The following is a 25,624-nucleotide window of genomic DNA, read 5'->3' as shown; positions in this document are numbered from 1 at the left end:
CCCAATTTTTCTTGTGCAACAAGAGAACTGTACAGATTTGTGCACACATATTGTATTTAAGATATACTTTAACATGTTTAATATGTATGCGACTGTCTGCCCTCTCTTGGGTGGAGGGAGGGAAGGGAAAAATTGGAAAGAAGTGAGTGCAAGGGACAATGTTGAAAAATTACCCATGCATATGTTCTGTCAATAAAAAGCTATTAAAAAATGATATATAATAGGTAAAATTCTCCCCAGCAGCTTCCCTTATCATACTTGAATTGATTTTATTCATAGGAAAGTTTTTCGATTTCATATAATAGATTAAAGATAAATTTCAACTATACTTTCTTGCTTTTGCAAAAGTAAATAAAAAATGAACTATATTATATAAAAATATTTTTCAGATATTAAACAAACTTTTCAATCAAAGACATTAAATCCTAATTTAAGTCTAAAATGCCTTCTGGTCTTTCCTTCCTTGCTATTTTTCTTTCTTTCCTTCCTTCCTTTCTTAGAGTTCTTGCATAAAATATCTAATATGGAAATGGTTTACATGATTTCAAAGAAGTGACATGGCCAAACCTATGCCTTAGAAGCTATGACTACATACTGAATTTCAATAAGTCACTGATAGAAAAGGTTGTTTAAAAGTTCAGCTTGTAGAAATACTTAAAATACTTTTAAATATCCCTAATTGAGAACAATGAAGATCCCAGAAATAAAATTGCTCTGAATTTTTTGTTATCTTATGATGTTGCTTTCATTTATATTGTTGTAGGCACTGTGTTTATTATTTTTTTTTATTTTTTTTCAATCCGCATAAGTCTTTCTAGTCATTGTTTCTTAAGGGAAAATAATATTCCATGATAGATGAATACCAAATTTTTTGGTAACATTCTCCTATCATTGTGCACAATTTGTTTCTAACTTTTGTTAGATACTGTTGTTGATTAAGATTTTTTTTTTTTACCATTGGAGGAAAAAGCCAAGTTTGTTTGTTTTTAAAATTATTTTCTTGGGATAATGAACTCAGAATATAGGATATTATAACCAACAATCTATTTCTATTACTCATACAGAGAAAGAATAATCTACTTTTAGTCATATCTGGAAAACTTTAGTAGGAAATATTCAGCCTGATTTCACTAAGAGTATATATTAAAAAAAAGAATCTTTAAGATATCCACAGTTAAAAATGAATTTACAGTTGGACTATAAAACAGCTCAATACAGATTATGGGACCTACTTGTTATATTGTATAGCCAATATTTCTGAACATATGGCCATGGAATGTTCAGCCAAGTAGTTTTCCAGAACAGACTTGAATAGAAAAAAATGTGCATATTTATTTCACAGCTAACAAGACCTATGTGAATTAAACAGATTGTAGTGATAATGCAGATATACAATTGATAAAGAGTACTTCTATTGCAACCCCTTAGAAAACATATATACACAATGATAAGCCCAGCAAAATGGAACGAAAATAACAGAAGCAGTCTCTCAAATACATAATTTGTGCTAGATGCTAATTATATTTCAAATAGGGTCATTTTCCAAAATCACAGGCCTGTGAAACACATCCTGTTGAAAATCTAAACTGACAACAGACACCACCTTACAGGGCTGTAAAGTTCAAGGCAAATTTTGCTTTAACATGGGAAAAACTCAATTACTGTTCTCATTCCTTAATAGTAAGAAAGAGAGAAGGTAAAGATAAAAACAATGTTTCTCATAGCTACTTTAGTCAAGACTCCTTAGAGAAAGAATATATTGAAACACATTCTAACCCAGATGCTTTTCATTTTGGACAATACAAATAAAAAGCAATACAAAGCAAATTTTTTAAAAAGTACACATTTTGCAATACAAAGCAAAATAAAATTCAGAGAAATGAAAATATAAAATAGCTGTCAATCATTTTTGCCAATATTAATAAAATTATATTTGTAATTGAGTCCTAATTTATGCAGATTACTCTGCAATGTATGATCTATGTAGGAGGAAATTATATGGAGAACAATGACCCTAAAAGATAGGCTTTCAATTTAGGCTTTCAATTTCCTCTTTTTCCAGGATAGAATTAATCAGATGTTCATCTATACACTCACTGTCCTCTAGCTTTGAATCCCTGGATGGGTATTGGAAAGTAAAAGGACATAAAATTGAAAACTATTTTTCTCCTTCCCCTTTTTAGTAATAATGATGACTGGTCACCTTCAGCTTATCAGATAAGAGATGAAAAAAAGAATAAAAAATGTTTCATGAAACGTTAAATGTCAACAAAAACAAGGAAGATAATATGCTAAAGCAAAAAGTTGTTTACAATTTTGAAACATTCACTTTTGATTGTTTTATGGTCATTCTTTTCATTCACATTATTAATCACTGTCTACAGTGTTTTACTGGCTCTGTTTACTTCACTATTATTGGATCAGTTCACATAAGTCTTTCCATACATCTCTATTTGTCCCCTTTTTAAATACAGCAATATTCCAGGACATTAACATACCAAAATTTGTTTTTCCAGTTTTTGATTAATGGTCAACTACCTTATTTCCATGTCTCTGCTATTTCACTAAGTACCACTATAAATTCTATAGTGTACATAGAAGCCTGCCTTTCTGGCAATGGTCATGGAGACTTTTTTTTTTTTTTTTTTTTTGCCTAATTCAAAATTAGGAGATCAAAATTAGGAGCCTAATAGTGGGCTGCATATAAATTATCAAGTAAATAGAAACATACTGGAGAAATGGAATATTATTGTACTATAAGAAATGACAAACAGAATGATTTCAGAAAACACTGGAAAGACAAATGAACTGATAATAAAGTGAAGTGAGCGGAATCAAGGATATACTGTACATAGTAACGGCAATTCTCAGTAATTTAATGATCCAAGACAATCCCAAAATACTTATGATGAAAAAGGCTATCTTCTCAAGAGAAAGAACTGGCATCACCTGAACACAGTCTGAAACATGCTATTTTTCTTTTTTCCTTCCTCCCTTCCTTTCTTAGTGTTCTTGCATAAAATATCTAACATGGAAATGGTTTACATGATTTCAAATAAGTGACATGGCCAAACCTATGCTTTAGAAGATATGACTACATAAAAATTCTAGCAGATGTCATTTATCAGCATCCATTTTCAAGATGGAAGACTGACTCATGATTCTTCATACTCAAAGTATGAATAGTATACCATCTTTGTCCAAAATCTGTCAATTTTAAAAATTATCATAAGATAGAAAAATGCAAAATTTCAAATAATCAAGTAAAAAGGAATGATAGTTAGCTAATATTTATATATTACAATAGATAAAACAAAACAAAACCAAAAAACTACATTTATATATTGTAGTTTGTAATGTTCCAGAGTGGCTACAGAACAAAACTCAGAGAGTCATTTAGATGGGACTTGAAGATATGAAAAGTACTTTAAAATATTATTTGATACTCACTACAACTCTGTGATAAATTGTTATTGTAGCAATCAATTTTCTTTACCATAAAAAGGGTTGTTATTAAGATTTTGATATATATATATATGAGGTATAAGGATTCCTGCAAGTTTCTTAAAAAATTTCAAATTGTTTTGTGAAACAGTTGGATCTATTCACAAGGCTCACCAAGAGTAACTGAATGTGCTTGCTTTTTCATTGCCTTTCCAATATATTTCCATTTTCCTCATCTTTGTTAGTTTGATGGATGTATTATAAAAATATTAGATATGTCTTAATTTGTGGTTCTGGTGCTTTAAAAATATATGGCTGTTCAAGATTGGGCAATGAACAAGATTATAACAGACTTGGTTCTTCTCAGTGGTTCACTGATCCAAAGCAATCACAATAAACTTTGGATAGAAAATGCCATTTGCATCTAGAAAAAGAATTATAGAGACTGAATATAAATCAATGCTATATTCACTTTTTTTTCCCTCTTCTGTTTTTTTTTCCTCTTGTAGTTTCTCCCTTTTGTTCTGATTTTTCTCTCCCAACATCATTCATAACGAAATGTTTAACAAAACAAAACAAAACAAAACAAAAAAAAAAGCACATGTATAACCCAAAACAAAAAAATGGCTGTTTTATGCTTACAATTCTTTTAAAAACTCTATGTTCATATGCTTTGATCAATTATCTATTAGATAATACTCTTAGCTTTATATTTTCATATCAATGCCCTATATAATTTGCTAATGTATTTTATGGGATAGATATATGCTTCAAATTGTGTTCCCTACTTGGCAGATTCTCTCATATTCTAGTTGCATTCATCTTGTATAACTAAATTTTATAAAGTTTTATATTTAACCACATTTTTCTTTACTCATCTCCCTTAACCCTGTTATTCAGTCATTTTTCAGTTGTGTCCATCTCTTTGTGATCCAATATGGGATTTTCTTGGTAAAGCTACTGGAGTGGTTTACCATTTCTTCTCCAGAGCATTTTACAGCTGAGCAACCTGAGGTCCAGGGTCACACAGCTAGTAAGTATCTATGGATGGATTTGAACTCAGGAAGATGAATTTTTCCAACTCTAAGTTCTTTACTCTATCCACTGCACTACCTAGCTGCATCTAACTCTAATACCCCAATTTGTTTACCAGCTTGGTAGTGTAGTGAATAGAGCATTGAACTTGGAGTGAGAAAAATCTGAGTTCAAATTTTGACTCAGAAATTCATTGTATGACTGTGGATAAGTCACTTAAGCTGTCTGCCTCAATTTCCTAATCTGTAAAATGGAGATTGTAACTGTCCCTACTTCCTAGGGTGATTGTGAGGATAAAAAGAGATAACACTTGTAAAAGGCTTTACAAGCTTTTGAGTACTACATTAATATGTAATAAACTCCAATGGATCTTTATCATCTCCAGAATCAAATATAAACCCTCCATTTCACATTCAAAGCCTTTTAGAACTGCTCCTTTCCCCACACTTTTCCAGTCTTCTTATGCCAATCTCTCCATTATTCATTCTTCTATCAGGTAATATTGTAAACCCTGCCATTTTCCTCACATAAGACACTCCTTCCAATGTCAAACATTTTCACTGATTGTTTCTCCATGACTGCAATGCTCTTCTTCCTCATCTCTACTTCCTGGACTCCTCAGCTCTTTTCAAATCCAGCTAAAATTCTACATTCTACAAGAAGCTTTACCTGATCTTGCTTAATATCTGTGCCTTCATTTTAAAAAATTTTTCCATTTTGCTCTGTTTTTAAATATGCTGTCTTCCTCATTAGTCTGTAAGTTCGATGAGAGCAGGGCTTTTTACCTTTCTTTGTATATTCTGCACTTAGCATAATACCTAGCACATAGGTACTTAATAAATGTTTCCTGATTGATTTATTTACAAAAAGAGGGGGACACTCACTTTTTTCTAGTTTTTTTTTTTTTTGGCTATCAAAAATGTTGTTATTAATATTTTGTTATATAAAGGATTGAAACTTTCTTTTCCATAGTAAAAACTAACATTTTAGTGGAATAACACCTGAAATGGATAGTCTTTTTAAGCTTGCAAAAAAGCCTATATTCATTATCTCTTTTGAACCTTATGATAACCTGAAAAAAGTGCTATCATATTTTCCTCATTTTACATCTTAGTTCATCAGTCTTTTCAATTTCTTTGATACATACCCTTCACTTCACCCAGAGACACATTTGAAGGATGTTTACACTCATGACTTCACCATCATCAAAGAAGCAACTTACATCTATTACAATGGAATGACTCAGAGCCTAAGGGCTCAGATAAACAATTTCTTTAATAAAAACATATCCAATAACTCTCAGATAAAAGCAATTTCTAATGTACTAAAAAATATTCCAAAAAGATAAAAGCAGGTAAAAGCTACTGGCAAGTAGATTTAAAAGTAATCTAATCAAGTAAGGCAGTTCTCTGAGTCTTAAGAACTCTCCACTAAAGTCCTAAAGCTGTTTTTATATTCTCTAAGCCCAAAGGGCTTCCAGATGGGTACCAAATGGCTGCCCTCACCTGGGGACAAAGTTAATTCATATTGTCTCAGATCTGTTCTATGAAACTCTGTTCTATGAAGAAATAGCACTGATTGATGGTATGGGAAGCATGGCAAACAGTTCAAATATCCCAACCTCACCTTCCCATTCCAGATCATGACAATCCCAACCTGTTGTCTTCAGGATACAGAATTCAAATTCCTTCCTCTGACCGTAACTATTAACAATGCTTTTTTTTTTTTTCCTCACCTCAGGTTTTCTCCTTCTAGACTTGTTTCATTTTTGATGAGACAGACACATAGACCTAGACCCAGATCCACCACTCTGAATAGATCGCTCCTGTCTGGCATCAATTTCCTTCTTTCTCATTTTATAATTTACTAGTAAAAATTACACATTTCCCTCTGTGCTTGAATCTCTTGCTTCTTAGTTCTACTGACGTTTACACCTTACCAAAACCCAAGAGTGGGGTACCCCTACCATTTGCCCTTCTCTGATCTTACTGAAGTGCAGAACACAACTGAAGAAAGTCACAAAACTGTGCAACTAGGTTCACTACAAATTAAATCAAATCTCAATTGGAAAGCTTTCCATTAAATCTTCCTTGAATAATTATCACATATTGCACAGTACTAATTTTAAATCTTTTCTCTCCTCTGGTTGCTAGAAAAGAACTTTCTTAGCTTTAATTAAAAAATAGACACTATCCTTCATAAAGTCACTGTTTTCTTCTTCAAAATCTTAATTTAATATCATCCTTCTCTTGCTTTTTCCTTGTTCATTTCCGATGAAGAAATGACACCTCTTGATCCCACCATCTGCAACTGTTTCTAGGGATTTGCCCTTTGATCCACCTCTCTCTCTAGCCTTTAATCTTACTTGAATCTTCTTACTCCTCCTTACTCCATATAAAAAGGTCTTGGTCTTCCCATCCCTTGTAATTTTTGTCTTAGCATTTACTCAAGATCTTATATTTTTCCCTTTCACAAAATAATTTCTAGAAAAAGCTGTCTCTCACTGTCTCTTCTAGCTTTGTTTCCCACTCATCAGCTTCTTGCAATTTGGTTTCCTATCTCAATTCTTCATTGAAACTACTTTCTACAAGGTTCCTGATAATCTCTCAATTGCTAAAGCTAAAAACCTTTTATCAGCCACCTTCAATTTCTTGACCTCTCAGTTCTTTCCAAGGCTACAACTACATTCTTTTCCACATCTTGAACCCTTGGTGAACCACATCAACTCTTTGCCTTCCTCTTTTCTGTCATCTCTTGTCCCTTTCCTTATCCCATCTTACCCTGCCAAGCCTCAGTTCTTTTTTCTACCATTTGCTGCCTTTGCTCTTACTCAAATGCTTCTGAAAGAATTTGGAGAAAATTGCAAAAATTGTGTTAACTGGATCCACTATTAATATATGTTATATAATCTCAACAAGATCCTCACTGAAATAAGGCAAACTTTTCATGCATTTCCTAATTTATTCATTACCCTTCTCACCACAACAGCTTTTCCAAATCTTTTCATCACTCACTGATCCTCCTATATATATATGCTCCCTCTCCTTTCAGGTGAGACCTTTGCCTCATATTTCAATGAAATGCTAATGAAAAAATTGAAAAATCTGCCTTTTCCTCCTAAAAACCTCATCTCCCAAATGCTTTCTGCCTCTATCTTCACTGTTATTTCATCTGAGATAGAAGTTTCTCTACATGCACAAGTGATCCCATTACATCCATCTTTATTAGATTATTCCCTCTTATCATTCCCACTCTCTCATTTATCTTCAATCATTCTCTAGCTACTGGCTGCAAACATCATAATGGTTCTCTCATACTCCTTCAAACATTCATATAATCCATTGATCTCCACTAGCGATCATCCAATTTCTCTCCTCTTTTTTGAGGTTAGACAACTTGAGAAAGTCATTTACGATAGTTGCCTCAATGTCTTTTCTTCTCATTACCTTAACTTCTTACAGTATGGTGTCCAATTTCAACACTCAATTGAAACTGTTTTCTCCAAAGTTATTAATGATTTTTTAACTTCCAAGTCTGACATTTTCTCAAGTCTCATCCTTTAACTTCTGCAGTCTTTAAAACTGTTAATCACCCCTTCTTCTTTGATAATTTCTTTTCTCTAGGTTTTCAAGACTATTTCAAGATCTATATAACTATTGCTTCTAGTCTCCTTTCTTGGATTTTCATTTAGATTATGCCCAAATCTGTCCGGAGTTCTCTTGTTTTCTCCACTCTCTGTTATTATAAAACATTTTATTTGTTTCAAGCAGTAAAAATATGCCTTCTCAACCTCCCACCCTAATGTCCCTAAACCAAAGGAGAACAAAAGAAAAAAAATAACCCATGGATGAATAGTCAAATCAAATGCCCACATTATTTTGCCCTTTCCCCAACATATAATTTCATTTTGCACCTTGAGTCCTTCACCTTTTTAACAGGAACATGATTTATCATTAGTCATCTAGTATTATGGCTGAGCATTATGTTGATAAAATGTTCCTTATTCTTTCAAAGTTGTTTACCTTTCAAAAGTGATTGTCAATATTGAAATTGTTCTCCTCTGTTCATACAAGCCATTCCAGGATTTTCTGAAACTCTCTCCATCATTCCTTACACAATACATTTATATGCCAATTTATTCAGCCAATCCCCAAGTGATGTGCATACCTTCAGATTCCCATTCTCTGTCATCTCAAAAAGAGCAATAAATATATTTTTTTACTTTCTTATTTTATTTTGTTTAGAATTCTGCCTTCTAACTCCTCCTTTCTTCTTCCTTTTCCCTACTATGTCTATTCAGTGAAATGTATGTCTGCATCCAACTCTATGTATGCATTCTTCCTTCCTTTGACCAGTTCAAATGAAAGTGAAAGTTCAACTACTTGTGCATTCTGATTATGTGAGATTATTTCCCTCTAACTTTCTTTTCCCTTTCCCATTCCAATAAACTCTTCTTTTCTCTTTCTATTCTTTCAAGGTCATGAAGATGTAAGAGAACCACTTCCCAGACTTCTGCCATTATTTTCCCTCCATATGATGATAGGTTTCAGAGGGGACATAGGTATCATTTCACCATATTAGTAAATAAGCAGTTTATCCTTGTTTATTTATCATTGTTTTTTCAAGTTTTTTTTTTTTTATGTTTTAAATTCTGTGTCTGAACTTCCAAGTTTCAAGTTACAGCCTTTTCGAGGAGAATGCTTCTGAAGTCCTCCATTTCATTAAAGATACATTTCTCCCCCTGAAAAAATATAGTTAGTGATTAAGTTATTCTTGGCTATAAGCTCCTATCTCTTCTTTGGCATCACATTCCAAGTTCTCTGCTTCTTCAAAATGGTAGCTGCTAAATCTTGTGTGAATCTGATTATGATATTTTTTTTTATGGTTACTTGCAGAATTTTTTTTTTTTGGGGGGGGTAGTAGCTTATAAGCTCTGGAATTTGATTATGACATTCCTGGGAGTTTTCATTTTAGGGTTTCTTTTAGGAACTGATTATTTTCACTTTTTTCTCTGGTTCTAAAAGATCTAGGCACTTTTAAGATTTCTTGAAATATGATGTATAGGCTTTTGTTTTGATCAGAGTGGTCAGATAATCTAATGATTCTCAGTTTTCCCCCACCTCAATCTGTTTTCTAATTCAATCCCTTTTGCTATGACAGAAGTTATATCTCTTTCTATATTTTTAATCTTTTGGCTCTATTTTAATACTTTTTGCCTCATGGAGTCATTGACTTATATTTGGTCCACCTTAAGAGTTTATAGCTTGATTATAAGGTTCTTTATCTTGTGGACAAGGCTATTAATTTCTTTTCCAATTATTTTAACATTCTCATTTAATTTATAAAAACTTTAACTCTTCCTTAACTCTTCCAGGGCTTTTAGTTGAATTTGAGTCCAATCTGTTTTTCTCTCTGAGGCAATGCTTGTGGATGTTTTGAAATTATTTTCTTTGATGTGTGAATCTTAAGCATCCCTGCTGCCATTATATTTCAACATTGTAGGGTTCTTTTTTCCTCGTTTTAATCTAACCCTTCTAGCCTACTTCCTGATTTTGGTGTTAATGCTGGATTCTGCTTCATGTGTAGAGGAAAGATCTGAACTGATCCTGTTGCTACTTTCTTGGATTATTATTGAGTGCTGTATTACTCTAGGAACTCAGGGAAAGATTAGACAAATGTATGTTTCTCTTTGGTATGGAATTCCTGCCCAAGTTATTTCTCTGCATGCTAGGACTGATGCTAGAAGCAAGACTGTACTCTGAGAGTAAGGTCTGAGCCACACTACTGCTGCTAGCTTTTCTCCTTCCTCCTTTCTTGAAACATTGCTGAGAGCCTTACTACCAAGAATATCACTCTTATACAGAGGGCCTCCTCTCAATACATTCTAGATCAGTGATCTGGAATTGGACAGTAGATGATAAAACTGCAAGTTGTCATCTGGTCAGTCCTTACTCTTTATCTTCTAACTCCAGATATTTTCTCTGGCTGTCTCCCATCCCTGGAATGTTCTCCCTCCTCACCTCCATCTTCTGGTTTCCCTGGTTTCTTTCATGTCTCAGCTAACATTTCACCTTCTACAAGAAGTCCTTCCAGATTCCTCTTAATGTAAGTGTTTTCCCGCTGTTGATTATATACAATTTATGCTATATATAGTTTGCCTACAAATTGCTATTTGCATGTTGTCTCCCCCTAAGTTCCATGAGAGAAGAAACTGTCTTTTACTGTTCTCTCTAAATTATGTCTTAGCACAGTGCCTGACACATAGTGGATGTCAAATATTTATTGACTTATTTATTGACCAGTTGTATTCCTTTGTAATACAAAAGCACCTTGAGAGAAAGAACACAGTCATTGTTGCCTTTGTTTCTTCAGTGCCAAGCATAGTGTCTCAAAACAAATAAATGTTCATATTTGCCGGATGAAAATGAATGGCAGAATCTTAGATTTGGAATGGATTTCAAGCATTCAAAACTATACCTAAATAAGAATCCCCCTAGAACATTTGGCTTTATCTAAGGAAAATTATCCTGACAACTGAGCTTCATATAAAACCTAGAGCACCACTTTATAATATGTTGTTGGAAGGATTCTTATAAAAGTGTAAGTTACATTATATAGCCTCAAAGATCCATCAAACTCTGTCATTCTGCCCTTATGTGAAGGTGATTTTCATAGCTACAGAGAATACAGACTGAAAAGGAAAGAGAATTGAAGTAGGGAGCTTAATAGTCTATTTAAATAGTTTGATTCACTATAAAACATATGTCATAATCAAATTCTTATAAACAAAAGAATTCTTTTAGTATTTTGTAGTCTATTGTATTAGAATTTGGTCTGAATATATATTATTTCTTTATCATTCCCTTTTCTCCATCAACTCACAATAAAAATAATAACAAAGAAAACAATTTGTTCCCTAAGTGCTACGCAGTATATTACTGAAATCATCTCTGAAAAGTCAATAATTTACAGGCCTCGCCTGCCTTTCTACCTTCTACTCTCCTGGCCCCATGTTAGTAAGACACTAAGCAGAGCAAAGCATAATTCACTAAGGACAAATCAAGAACAGAATTAAAATATCTCAAGAATCCTGTTCTGGTCCTATTCTCTTGTAGGCATTAATTCCTTCCTTTTCCTAATAAAGCTTAAAAGCTTCTTGAAATAACAGGAAAATTTGTCAAACCTTGGAGGAGACAATTTCATAAAACTAAAAAGTTATAAAGTATTTTAATCCCGTTTTCCATTGATCAACCTTAAAAACTAAGCAAACAATCTCTAAAATCGTAGATTTGATATGGTAGAAAACCCAAGGGACTTGTAGTAAGATGATTTGCATTGGTATCCTGTCTGTATCACTTAACTAGTTGTGTGGAATTTGGTTAACTGACAAATTCTCTGGTTCCTTCACCATAAAATGGGGATATAATTGTATTACTTACTCTGAAAGGTTACTAGAAAGATCAAATGAAATGTAAAAGACACTTTGTAAACTATAATAGCCTATTTAAAATATTAGCTATCAAAATGATTATTACCTTTATTTATGTAAGAGGACTTGATTATATCTTCAGATTTTCCTAGGCAATTACAAAAAGGGACAGCTTACTGTTTAAAAACCATGAATAAAAATATTTCAAATGTTTTATAAAAAGAAGTACAGAGAAGATAAAATACTCTTCTTAACATAAAACTACCTTCAGAAGGTAGATGGGTGTGCTTAAATTACAGAAGAAAAAAGGGAAGTAAAGGCATCATGTTTAATTGCACCTCACCAAAGAGAGTCAGAATCAAGGAAGCATATCCATTTAACAAAGACCTTTTTTAAATTTGGGGGGGTGGAACATCACCTTTTTAAGTAGTAAACGCCTTGCAATTGAGGTGTTTAAGAAAGCACTAAGAAATTAAAATAAGAAACTGAATGAACATTGATTATAAGACTAAAACTGTTAGAATAGATTACTTCCAAAAATCCTATTAGCTGAGATTTTATCAAGGTAGAAAAATCTCCCTTATACTTTTAGTTGACCTGGGAAGCAAGGTCTCCCTTCTAATGTCTCATACTTGTATGTCTATTCTATGACTTTTAAAGGAACTGACAACTTGGCCAAAGTTTGTACAAAGCTGGATATTATAACAAATGTGTTTTATGTGTCATTCTATCACTGAAACAAAATGGAAACTAATTTACTAACTGGAATATAGCGAAGAAAAATTGTGATCTTTTAATGGAATGGAATATTACTATGCTAAAAGAAAAAAAAAAAATGAATAGAGTTCTAGGCCTGAAGAACATAAGACTCATCTTCCTTAAATCTGGCCTCACACACTTATTAGCTATGTAACCCTGGGCAACTCACTTAATGATGTTTGCCTCAAGTTTCTTCATCTGTAAAATGATTTGGAAAGGAAAATATCAAGCCATTCTAGTACCTTTGCTAAAAAACCCCAAATGGGATCATGAAGGGTTGGACACAACTGAAACAATTGAACAACAAAGGAAACAAAGGATATGACTACAGAAATGCCTGGAAACACTTATATGAAATGACATACAGTAGAAAAAGCAGAGCTAAAAACTATCTACAGTGACTAAATCAATTTAAATGAAAAGAATCACTACCACAAAACGACTAAAAACAGATGTCATAAAATTACAAACAAGAAGAAGGGACCCAAAGAAAAGATATAAAAAGATACTACTTCCTACTTATTTCTAGATATGAGAAATGCATACATGTGGGACCCTGTATACATTTTAAGACTTTTTTAATGAATTGATAAGTGTTGCTGGGTTTTTTTTTCTTATTTCCATTTTGTTAAGAGGGAAGAAAACCTTCATTAGTCATTTTTCTGACTGCATGCTGCTGTAAACATAAATAACACATAAAATCAAAATAAAATGAGCACAAATATTATTGATTTTGCTTACCAGTTTGATCGCTACATATTCATTGGTGTAGAGATTTTTACCTATGGGAAAAAGCAGAGCATATATGTTTTAGTTATATATCTTATAAGAAACAAATTTATGAGGTCATGAGCAAGGCCACATTCTTAATGCGATTCATATATATTAAGAATGATTTACAGATTAAAAGCAAAACAGATCTAGCAAAGTTATAATAGAAAGAGCTAGGAAATTTTAAGTTAAATTGCAATTTGTCTCTTTTTCAAACATCTACTGGTTCTGTAATCCAATATTCCTAAATATCAGATAAAACTGTATAAAGAAGAATCATGAGGGGAAGGGAGAGAAAAGGAGAAAATCAGACCAAAGTATATAAATTTCAAACATTCACAAGTTTAAGTCATAGAATCGCAGATTTCAGAATCTGAAGGAACCTCAAGGATCATATTTAGGACAAAATATAAATGAACAAACTTTTGCTAGCAATTAACTCAGACAAATCACTCTCCCTTAAAAGAAAAAAAAAAAAGCAAAAGTATATTACAAAAGATTCATTTGTTTACTCAACAGATCTCATTTTCCTTACAAAGCTCATGATTCTTATAGCTTCATCTATTATATTTATATTAAATCCTTTTAATGCTGAATTTCAGTCCCTCCAATCAATGATAGATTATTTCCAAGTATATGTTAAGGTACACTATTCTCCATACCTTTTTCACCCAGACTAGTTCTTATTTCTATCTCCCTCATTTCAGTAAACTTGGAGTAATCTTTAGATACAGAGGATAAGGAATGGATAGAGGATAAAGAAGAGGATAAAATGGCCTCAACAACTTTCCCACAAAGACTTGAAAAAATCATTACACTGAGTTGGGAATGGGGAAAACAAAGGAAAAATCACCATAAATCATTTTCCCAGCCTAAGAAGGCAGAAAGAGGTCTACAGACACTGGGGATTGGATTCAGATTAAAAGGGTCTGGGTGGTATTTTCTAGGAATGGAAGCCTGTAGTAAAATGTTGTATCCTACTTTCTAGAGCCCCCAAGTTGGGGTGACAAAATGTACGTTGCTTTCTAAAGCCCCCAACCAAGGGTAATTAAAATATACCTTCCTAATGAAGAAGTGATGAGGCGGGACTCCATTTTCCCACCACCCTTGGGAGTCCCGCCTCATCACTTCTCCACTAGAAATATATATTTTAACTACTCCAGTGTGAGGGCTCTAGAAAGCAATGGTACATTTAGTCACCCCAACCTGGGGCTCTAGAAAGTAGGACACAACAGTAAAACACTAAAGCAGTAGTTATCCTAATTTCTGAGGATGTACAGGAAGCAGAAACAAGTGTCAACTAGCAACTCTTAATTCTGCACCAGAATTTTTAGGTAATACATCAGTGTAGACTGGGGAATGATGTGCTAGAATGAAGAGAAATACCAGGGCTGAGGGTGCCCCTAGAAAGTTAACTAAACTTATCAAAACAATTAACAACTCCAGCAAAGTTGCAGGATATAAAATAAATCTACACAAATCATCAACATTTCTATATATTACCCACAAAACCCAACAGGAAGAAAGGAAGAAATTCTATTTTAAATAATTTGTATAATATGTATTGGGCAAGGAGCAAAAATATAAGCAACGAGAAGCTATGTGATTCTAATCCTCAAGTGGGCTCTCAAATCAGTTGGTAATCCAGCATGAAACCTATAGTTCATCCACTGGTCTGAGTCAGCAAGGAACTCAGATCAAGTGAGAGCCTGCAGGATGTGAGATTCAGACACACAGGAAGATAACATAAGCAAGTTAGAAGAACAAGGAATAGTCTAACTGTCAGATCTATGGAGAAGGGAAGAATATATGACTAAACAAGAAAAACAAAAAAGATCATTTTGATTATAATAAATTTAAAAGATTGTGTCACAAATAAAACCAGTGCAACAAAGATGAGAAGAAAAACAGAAAGCTGAGAAATAATCTTTATAGCAAGTGACTGATTAAGGCCTCCTTTCTCAAATATATAGAGAACTGAATCAAATTTGTAAGAATATAAGTCATGATCAATTCTGATGAAGGTGACTCTTTCCAACAATGAGATGATTGATGCCAGTTCCAATGATCTTGTGATAAACAGAGCCATCTACACCCAGGGAGAGACTGTGGGAACTGAATAAGGATCACAACATATCATTTTCGCTCTTTTTGTTGTTGTTCACTTATGTTTTATTTTCTTACTCATTTTCTTTTTTGACCAGATTTTTCTTGTGCAACAAGAGAATTGTATAAATGTGTTTATACATATTGTATTTAATATGTATTACATATATTGGATTGCTTGTCATCTAGGGAAGGGGATGAAGGGAAAGGGGAAAATTCATATACTATGTTACATAAGGGTCAATGTTGAAAAATTATCTGTGCATATGTTTTGAAAATAAAAAGCTTTATTAAAAAAAAAAGAATATAAGTCATTCCCCAAATGACAAATGAGCAAAAGATATGAACAAGCAGTTTTCAGTTGGAAAAAAAAATCAGTTATCTATAGTCAACTGAAAAAATGGTCTAAATCACTAATGATTAGAGAAATGAAAATTAAAATAAGTCTGATGTAGCACTTCATATCTTTCAGATTGGCTAACATGATAGAAGAGGAAAATGACAAATGTTGGAGAGGATGTGGAAAAACTAGGATACTAATGCTCTGCTGGTGGAGTTAACTGATTCAACATTTTGGAGAGCTATCTGGAATGATAAACTATACTTTGTAAATAAACTAGAAAACTTTCCAATAAGATCAGGGATGAAGCAAGGATGTCCATTATCACCAATATTATTCAGTGATATATCAGAAATCTTAGTTTTCGCAATGGCAAGAAAAAGAAATTAAAGGAATAAGGATAGATAATAAGGAAAGAAAACTATTACTTTTTACAAAAATCTAACTGTATGGCTAGGGTGCCCCTAGAAAGTCAACTAAACTTATCAAAACAATTAACAACTCCAGCAAAGTTGCAGGATATAAAATAAATCTACACAAATCATCAACATTTCTATATATTACCCATAAAACCCAACAGGAAGAAAGGAAGAAATTCTATTTTAAATAATTTGGGGAAGTTTTAAAACTTGGAAGTCTACATGCCAAGACACATAAGGGAATTATATGAACACAATTACAAAACATTCTTCCCACAAATAAAGAGAAATTCAAACAATTAAAAAATATTAATTGTTTTTAGTTAGACTAAAGTAATAAAAATGACAGTACAATTTAAATGCATTTATTCAGTGACATGCTGATCCAACAACCCAAAAATTATATTATAGAGCAAGAAAAAATAGCAAAATTCATTAAAAGAAACAAAAAGTCAAGAATATTAACAACATTAATCAAAAAATGGGAAGGAAGGAGACATAGCAGTATCAGATCACAAACTACATGACAGAATTTTAATTGCTAAAAACAATTTAGTATTGGAAATACAGAAGTTGATCAATGGAATAAATTATGTAAAAAATATAGAGAAACAAATGGGCAAAGTAACCTAATATCTGATAAATCTAAACAACATGATTACTTCAACTAATGCAGGAAAAAAAAAAGATTTGACAGGCAGAATAAAAGGAGGAACTCACCCAACTGCTCTCTCAAACTCCTGTAAATTCCTTTAACTAATGACTCTTAACAATTTTTAGAGCATCAAAATCCACAAAAAGATAGAGTGGAACAATTTTCCAGCCAAAGATAACTTGCAAGATCAGCAGGAAAAGTCTGTTGCACCAAGGTGGGAGTCCAGCACAGTCTCAGCACAAGCCACACCAGGACAACAAATCCCTAGCCCTAGCCCAATGTCAGCAAGTCAGTGGCAGCACTGGCGGTTTCTAGACCTCTCAGTCAACAGGCATTAAAGACAACTTGGAAAACCAGCAGCAAAGATTTGTCTCACCAGAGTGAGGAGGGCTTGGAAAACCATTAAATCAGGAACATGAAGCAGTGGCAGTGATTGAGGTGGCATATTCTGGAGGCCTTAGCTCACAGATAGAAAGGGGATAGAATTGGTCAGAAGGAGATTTCTTTACTATCCCTGAAAAAAGACTCTGTTGCTTTTAGCACATTAGAACTTACAGCCATAGTAGAGCAGGGACCATCCTCACAGTTCCAGGGCTGAAAGGAGTGCCTGTGTTTAGGTTCCTCAAAGCATCTGCACAAATCCCTAAGCTTGGGATATTATTCCTTCTACTCTGGAAATGGAGCCTACACAGACTGAAAAACCAAGCAGTAGGCTAGGAAAATGAGCCAACAACAGAAAAAGATTCTGACCATAAAAAGTTACTATGGTGACAAGGAAGACAAACACATGCACTCCAAAGAAGATAACAAAGTCAAAGTTCCTATATCCAAAGTCTCCAAGAAAAATAAGACGTGGTCTTAAGCTATTAAAGGGCTCAAAATGGGATTTGGAAAATCATGTAAGAGAAGAAGAGGAAAAATTAGAAAGAGAAATGAGAGTGGTACAAAAGAAAATACAACAAGTTAATGAGAGAAAATGCAAAGAAAACAAAACTGGTCAAATGAGAAAGAGAGTTACAAAAGATTTTTGAGGAAAATAATTCGTTAAAAATTAGAATTGAGCAAATGGAAGCTAAAGACATTATGAGAAATCTAAGAAACAACCAAACAAAACGAAAAGAATTAATAAATAGAAAACAATATGAAATCTCTCACTGGAAAAATAAATGACTTGGAAAGAAGATCCAGGACAAAAAATTACTGGTTTATCTGAAAGGCATAATCAAGAAAAGAGCCTAGAAATTCACCTTGCTTTCAAGAAATTATCCAGGAAAACCATCCTGATATTCTAGAATCAGAGGGTAAATTAGAAATTGAAAGAGCCACTGATCATTTCCTGAAAGAATTCCAAGATGAAAACTCTCGGGAATATTATAGCCAAATTCTGGAACTCCTAGGTAAAGAAGAAAAATATAAAACCATCCTTCAAGTATAGGGGATCAACATTCAGGATAAAGTAAGATTCTGCAACTTCTATATTAATGAATCGGAGGTCTTGAAATGTGATATTTCAGAGAGCAATGGAGCTAGGATTACAGCCAAGAATCATGTACCTGGCAAAACTGAGCATAATCTTTCAGGGGAAAAGGTAGAAATTCAATGAAATAGAGAACTTTCAAGCATTCATGATGAAAAGATCATAACTGAATAAAGAATACGATTTTCAAATTCAGGACTCAAGAGAAGCATACGGAGGTAATCAAGAAAGGGAAATCACAAAGGATTTATAAGGTTTATCTTGTTTATATAACTACACAGGAGGGTGATAACTACTACTAATTCATAAGAATTTTCTCCTCATTATGGCTGTTAAGAGTATATATATAGACAGAGGGCACAGGTGTGATGGAATATGAAGGGATAATATCTATATAAAATTAAAGTAAGGGATGAAAGAGGAATGTACCAGAAGAAAGGAAAAGAAAGAGGTAGAGTGGTGTAAATTGTCAGCCTCAAAAGAAGGCAAGAAAAAACTTTTACAGTGGAGAGGAAGAGAAGAGGAAGGGCTCTGAGTAAACATTACTCTCATCAAAATTGGTTCACAAAAAAAGTAACACAGATACTCAATATGGGTATAGAAATCTATTGTACCTGCAGGAAAGGAGGAGGACAGAGGGCAATAGAAGAGAGGGCAAATTAGAGGAGAGCAAAGCAAAACACTTTTGAGGAGGAATAGGGTGAAAGGAGAGAAAGAATAAACAGGGAAGAAATAATTAGAAACATTAATTGTGAAAACTAATGAACACTTCACTTCTCAAATGTATAGGGAACTGAGTCTTAATTTATGAAAAAATAAGAGGTATTCCCCAATTGATAAATGATCAAAAGATATGAACTATCTCCACAGGATTATAAAATCATATATATTATATCCTTTGATCTAATAATACTACTAGTAGGCATGAACCCCAAAAGAAATAAAATGTTCTTTTTTTTTAAAAGGACAGGACCTATATGTACAAAAAATTTATAGCAGCTCATTTCTCAGGGCAAAGAAATGGAAATTGAGGATATGCCTGTCAATTGGGGAATGGCTGAATAACCTGTGGTTTGTAATTATAATAGAATATTATTGTTCTATAAGAAGTAATAAGCAAGATGTTCTCAGAAAAACCCAGAAAATCCTCCATGAATTCAAGCAAAGTGAAATATACTATGTACAAAGTAATAGCAATAGTGTGGGATGATCAGCTGTGAATGAGTTTGCTAGCAACACAATGATCCAAGACTACTCTGAAGGACTAAAAAATGCTACCCATACCCAGAGAAAGAACTGATTATGTCTGAATACAGATTAAAACATACTTTTTTTTTTAAACTTTCTTTTTCTTTTTTTTTTTTTTTGGGGGGGAGGAGAGCTATGTTTTCTTTCACAACATAACTTTTATAGAAATGTTCTATATTTCATATGCGCCTTCTCAATGCGGGGGGGGAGACGAGAATCTGAAACTCTAAAGTTTAAAAAATATATATAAAAAGCCTTTGAGAAAGTATAGTGCTCATTTAAACTTAAAAAGAAAACAAAAGAAATATCTGCAATTAGGTGGCATAATATATAAAATGCCAGACCTGGAGCTACCTGACCTGGAGTCAGGAAGACTCATTTCTCTCAGCTCAAATCAGTGATAGTGGTTCTTTGTTCTCAAAGAAAACCAAAATGATATTACTAGATTAGAATCAAGTTACATTATATCTAATTGTGTCTGATCAGGCCAGAGCACAGCACCTTCTCTGATGAGGATATGCCATGTTGAATGGTACTATGCCAGTGTCTCCTTTGTCATAAGTCAATTCTAAAGTTGATACACACACACACATTATTTTTAAAGCTCTTTATTTTCAAAACATATGCATGGATAATTTTTCAATATTAATCCTTGCATAGCCTTGTATTTCAGATTTTCCCCTCCCCTAGATGACAAGCAGATTCTAAAGTTCTTAAGAGAGACTTTGAGAAGATCCCTATATTGTTTTTTTTTCCCCCTGGCCACCACATAATCACTTTTCCTGTGTGAATTCTCCATAAAATAGTCTTGTAGGCAAGGGTACATTAGATGTTTAAACAACATAGTCAGTCTAAAGGAATTGTGTTCTCCATATTGAATGTGAATCCCTGGCAGTTCACTTCAAAAAAGGACCTCAGTGTCTAGTATCTTGTGCTACCAGTTAATCTTCAGAATCTTCTTATTGAAGCTATTCAGCTTCCTGGCATGGCATTGGTATAATGTCCAGGTTTCACAGGCATACAACAATGACATCACAGCAAAATGGCTCTGTAAACTCTCAGTTTATTAGTCAATTTAATAACTTTCCTCTCATACATTTTCCTTTGGAGCCTCCCAAACACTGAGCTAGTTCTGGCAAAGCATGTATCAATCTTATTATCAATGTGGACATCCCTCGTCTCAGATTCTTACTAGCTGAGTAAGTCACTTAACTCTGTTTGCTTCAGCTTCTCATTTGTAAAATGAGCTAGAGAAAGACAAACCATTTCAGTATCTCTGCCAAATGGGGTCAACAAGAGTTGGCCATAACAAAAAAAAGACTGAGTTTTGCTAAAGCTATTATTGTTCTCAATTAGTATCTTTTTCAATACTTAGGATTTTTTAAGCAAATCAGTTCACCAGCAAATAGGGATACTTTTTTTTTTGCCTATTTTTATTTCACCCCCTAATCTTGTTGACATCACTAGCATTTGAAGAACTATATCAAATAATTGGATTAGTGAGTATTCTTGATTTATGCCAGATTTTAATGAAAAAGCTTCTTAGATGGCTTCTGATTCATGTTTTAGGTTTTAAAGATAAAATTTTAAAAGATCTCTTTATGCTTATAATTTGCAGGGACGGGATAGGGGAATTTGTTTTGTTTTTCGTTTAAATAAGCATTGTATTTTGCCAAAGTTGAGATAATCATGTGATTTGGAGAAATGTTTTGCTTTTATATATTAATAATTGTTTTTTTTTTTTAATATTTAACCATCCTTACATTTCTAGTAGAAATGCTATGTGGTCATAATGAATGTTTTCTTAGCTAAACTAGCTTCTGAGAGGATTTTATGATTTTTGAATGTAAATTGTAATATAAATGTATTACTGTTGTAAATATAAAATGTAACTGATTAATATTTGTGTGCCATTCTCCTGTTCTTTATCCTTTCCAGATTTACATATGAAGACTTATATCTGTCCTATAGAGTCTTGTAAGAGGCTTTATTTCTGAATTTCTGAAAATTTTTTACATATATGATAGTAACTGTTCTTAAAATTTTTGGTATAATTCCTGTGAGTCCATTTAGGAATAGTATTTTTTTTCCTTTGGTATTCTTATTATAACTACTATTTTAAAAAAATACAGAATAAATTCAACACAAAATGTTCAAAGCTGTACTGTGACTCCTTTTGTTTTCTTTCTTGGGATAGGAGAAAGAGTTTTCTATCCCTACCCCACTTCTAGCTCCATCTCTTCCATGTGAAAAATACATAGAAAGAGAAAGAAAAACAAAAAAACACAATATACAGAGTCAAAAAAAAAAAATCCCAATAGGCCATGTTCAAAAATATATGTCTCCTCCTACAATTGTATCCATCAGATTTTCAGTGTGAGGAGGTAGTTAGCATGTTTCCATGGGTCTTTCCCCCTTTTTCTTTACTGATCTAATGTATGACTATAGTAATGGAATTACCAGATCAAGGGGTATACAGATTTTAGGGACTTTTAGAATACTATCTGAAATTCTTTTTCAAAGTGGCTAGATCAATTCATAGCACTACCAAGAGTATGTTAGCAGGGGCAGCTACATGGTGCAATGTTTACAGCACCAGCCCTGAATTTAGGAAGACTCGAGTTCAAATCCAGTTTCAGATACTTAAATACTCACTAGCTCTGTGATCTTGAACAAGTCACTTAACCCCAACTGCCTTATCCCTCAAAAAGAGCATTATCAGTAAAATTATCTTTCTGTAGCCCCTCTAACAAGTATCATTTTCCTTTTCTGTCACCTTTACTTATTTGACAAGTATGAAGAATGTAGGAGACAGAAATATGAGTGTGTTTTATACTATATATCTCTAATTATTGGGAGCCTTATTTCATATGACTTAATTATTTTGATTTCTTCCATTAAGAACTATTTGGTCATCTGGGAAATGAGTATGAACCACCACATAGAATCCTCAATCCCTCTATTTTTGTCCACCTACATTTTTGATTTCCTTTACAGGTTAATTGTACACTATTTCAAAGTCCAATTCTTTCGTACAGCAAAATAACATATGGACATATATACATATACTGTATTTAACATATACTTGAACATATTTAACATGTATTGGTCAACCTGCCATCTGGGAAAGGGGATTGGGGGGGAGGAAGGAAAAAGGGGAAAAATTGGAACAAAAAGTTTTGCAATTGTCAATGTTGAAAAATTACCCATGCATATATCTCATAAATAAAAAAGCTATATAAAAAAAGAACTATTTGTTCATATCCATGACCATTTACCTATTGAGGAATGGCTCTTATAAAGTAACTCCACAAGAAATACCAAAAATGCCTCGGGGAGGGGGGAGGGGAATCTTGCAGGAAGTAGAATAAGAGGGAAACAGAATGGCAAAGCTAGGAAGAAAAGAATGGCAAGGAAAAATGACACCTTAGAACAAACTTACTGAAAACCTTACTCAAGAACAGAATTAGAATAAGTCAGGCAGAAAACAATGAGTCAGCAATACATTAAGAAATATTTTTAACTGAAAATTTTAATTGGAAATGAAAGGAAATAATAATATAAGCCTAATTGTGTAAAACTTTTCTAATTTCCAAATATCGAGTCCCAGTAGTTAGTGATTTGGAGATAACAGAATACTATGTTAGTAAATTCATTTCTTTCCATGTATTGTGTATGTAATATATATTCCTGATCAACCATTCTATTTTTAAAACCAAATGGTTTTTTTTGGTGATTATTGCCTTGTAGAATAGTTTCTACATTCTTCAACTTCATTTCCCTCCTTTTTTTTTTTTCATTATTTTCCTTGAGAATCTTGGCCTTTTTACCTTGAAGAATAATTTTTCTAATGAATTATTTTTTTTCTAGTTCTCTAAAGTAAATCCTTTGGTAGTACAACATAGAATAAGTGAATTAATTCAAGTGTTGCTGTCATTTTCACTTTATTGAAATAGTCTAATTAGAAGCAATAAATTCCTCACCATTATTTTAGTTTTCTTCATTTTAATTTTTGTAATGATTGTTTCTATATTTACATTCCTAGCTTCTATGCTTTGGTAGGTCAAAATGATATATTTAAATGGATTGTAGATGCCAACAATTTGGGAAATAAGTAGAGCAGGCATCATATCAATTATAATTATTCCATAAATAATTTTAGCTAGTAAGTCTGCTTTAATTTTTCAGTTTGCTGACACTGAAAAAACAAAACAACCAAGAAACTGCTTCAGTTAGCAAATGCTTAAGAATATAATCTCATTTGTCAACTCTTACAGAGAAGAGGATAGGGGAATTAGAGAGATAGATGAAGGGAGAGATTGGCACTAAGTAAAATTAACTCTAAGAATATACAAAAAAAAAGTATTGCTCTTTTTGGGTGAAAAAGAATGGATGCCCACATATTAATAATAGAATGGATTATAATAAGCTTTGGATAATGTAATAGACTAACCACAATTCCATAGGAAAAGTGATGAAACATGCACTCCATCTTCTTATAGACAGGTAAAAGTAGCTATCTCTCAAAGTTATTATGAGGATTAAATTAGATAATCATTATAAAGCACTCAGAACAATTCCTGGCACATAAGTGCTCTACAAATCTTAGAGATGATGAGAATAATGATGATGACAGTGGTAGTGGTGATGATGAACTGATTACCAAGACTAATAAAAAGATGGTTCTTCTAAGGGCTAAGACTTCATAGCCATCATTAATATTGTCCTATTATTCCATGGAATGTACTCTCCCCTGAACTCCTGTAGTCAAAGTAGAAGTGAGGAAATTAACTAAAATTGGGGCATTGTGAAATGTAATTCACAGGACAGGTTGCTTAGTCTTACAACAAAAAATCAAAGTGTGTTAAATGTTGACACTAAATCAAAGAGACTGGCATAGGAGTAACCAAGAAGCTACAGCTAATCTTTCCTAAGCCCTTATTAAATAGAAAAAGGATAAGAATAAAAGGTAAAGTTATTAGAATGCCCTCTAAAAGGTGACCACGTCTTGGCATTGTAAAAACAACCATCCTTGTTTCAAAAGTGGATGATAATTTTCTGGAACTATTTATCATTTTATGGTTAAACTACTTTGAAAAACTCATAAAAATCATCTCTCTGTTGTTGATTCTCAGATCTACTTATCCAGTTCTAACCATTCTCTGGATTTTTGATCTAACATCATCAATTGTCTTTTAGACATCCCTTTCCTGGATTTCCTGGTTACCTTTAAGTCTCAGCTAAAATCTTACCCTTCTTTAAGAAGTCTTTGTCTTCCTTCATGTAAATGCTTTCTCTCTAATAATACCTCTAAATTACTCTAATATCTAGTATGTTCATAGTTATTCATATACTATCTCTGCTATTAAAATGCAAGCTCCTTCAGGGCAGACACTATTCTTGCCCTTCTTTGTGTATTACCATAGTGATGGACACACAATAGTAATAAATGTTTGTTTAATAACTAATGATTTAAAGTCTGTTTACCAGGGTGTGAATTATAGCATTTAAAACTAAAAAAGCCATATAGAAGTTGAGATAATCATTAAGTGTCACTGTCTCGAATACTATATGCTATAAGTAAATTTTGTTCTAGAAGAAATTAATTACAGAGATGAAGCATTAAGTTTTCTTATAAAGGACTACATATGCAAAAATGTTTGTGGCAACCCTTTTTGCAGTGATAAGAAACTGGGTGGATGCCCATCAGTAGGATAATGGCTGAATAAGTTATATGATATATGAATGCTATGGAATATTATTGTTTTATAAGAAACGATCAGCAGAATGATTTTAGAGAGTCCTGGAGAGACTTATATGAACTGGTGCTAAGCAAAGTGAGCAGAACCAGATCATCATACACGGCAATGAGAAGATTATACAATGATCAATTCTGATGGACGTGGCTCTTTTCAATAATAAGATGATTTAGGCCAGTTCC

The 25,624-nt window shown here is 33.0% G+C and overlaps 1 protein-coding gene across 5 annotated transcripts in view; it reads right to left on the bottom strand.

Annotated features, from left to right (window-relative positions):
* The window catches only part of CSNK1G1 (casein kinase 1 gamma 1), a 253,246-nt gene that overhangs the window by 92,778 nt on the left and 134,844 nt on the right, over positions 1–25,624 (bottom strand). For all 5 annotated transcript variants that reach the window (XM_051980879.1, XM_051980876.1, XM_051980880.1 and 2 more), the window contains exon 3: positions 13,409–13,449. In XM_051980879.1, the coding sequence (XP_051836839.1) occupies positions 13,409–13,449 (41 nt within the window). The remainder of the gene's footprint in view (positions 1–13,408; positions 13,450–25,624) is intronic.

Source organism: Antechinus flavipes, chromosome 2 (genome assembly GCF_016432865.1).
Source record: "Antechinus flavipes isolate AdamAnt ecotype Samford, QLD, Australia chromosome 2, AdamAnt_v2, whole genome shotgun sequence".
NCBI classification, from domain to species: Eukaryota; Metazoa; Chordata; class Mammalia; order Dasyuromorphia; family Dasyuridae; genus Antechinus; species Antechinus flavipes.
This window is presented reverse-complemented; position numbering and strand designations above follow the sequence as displayed.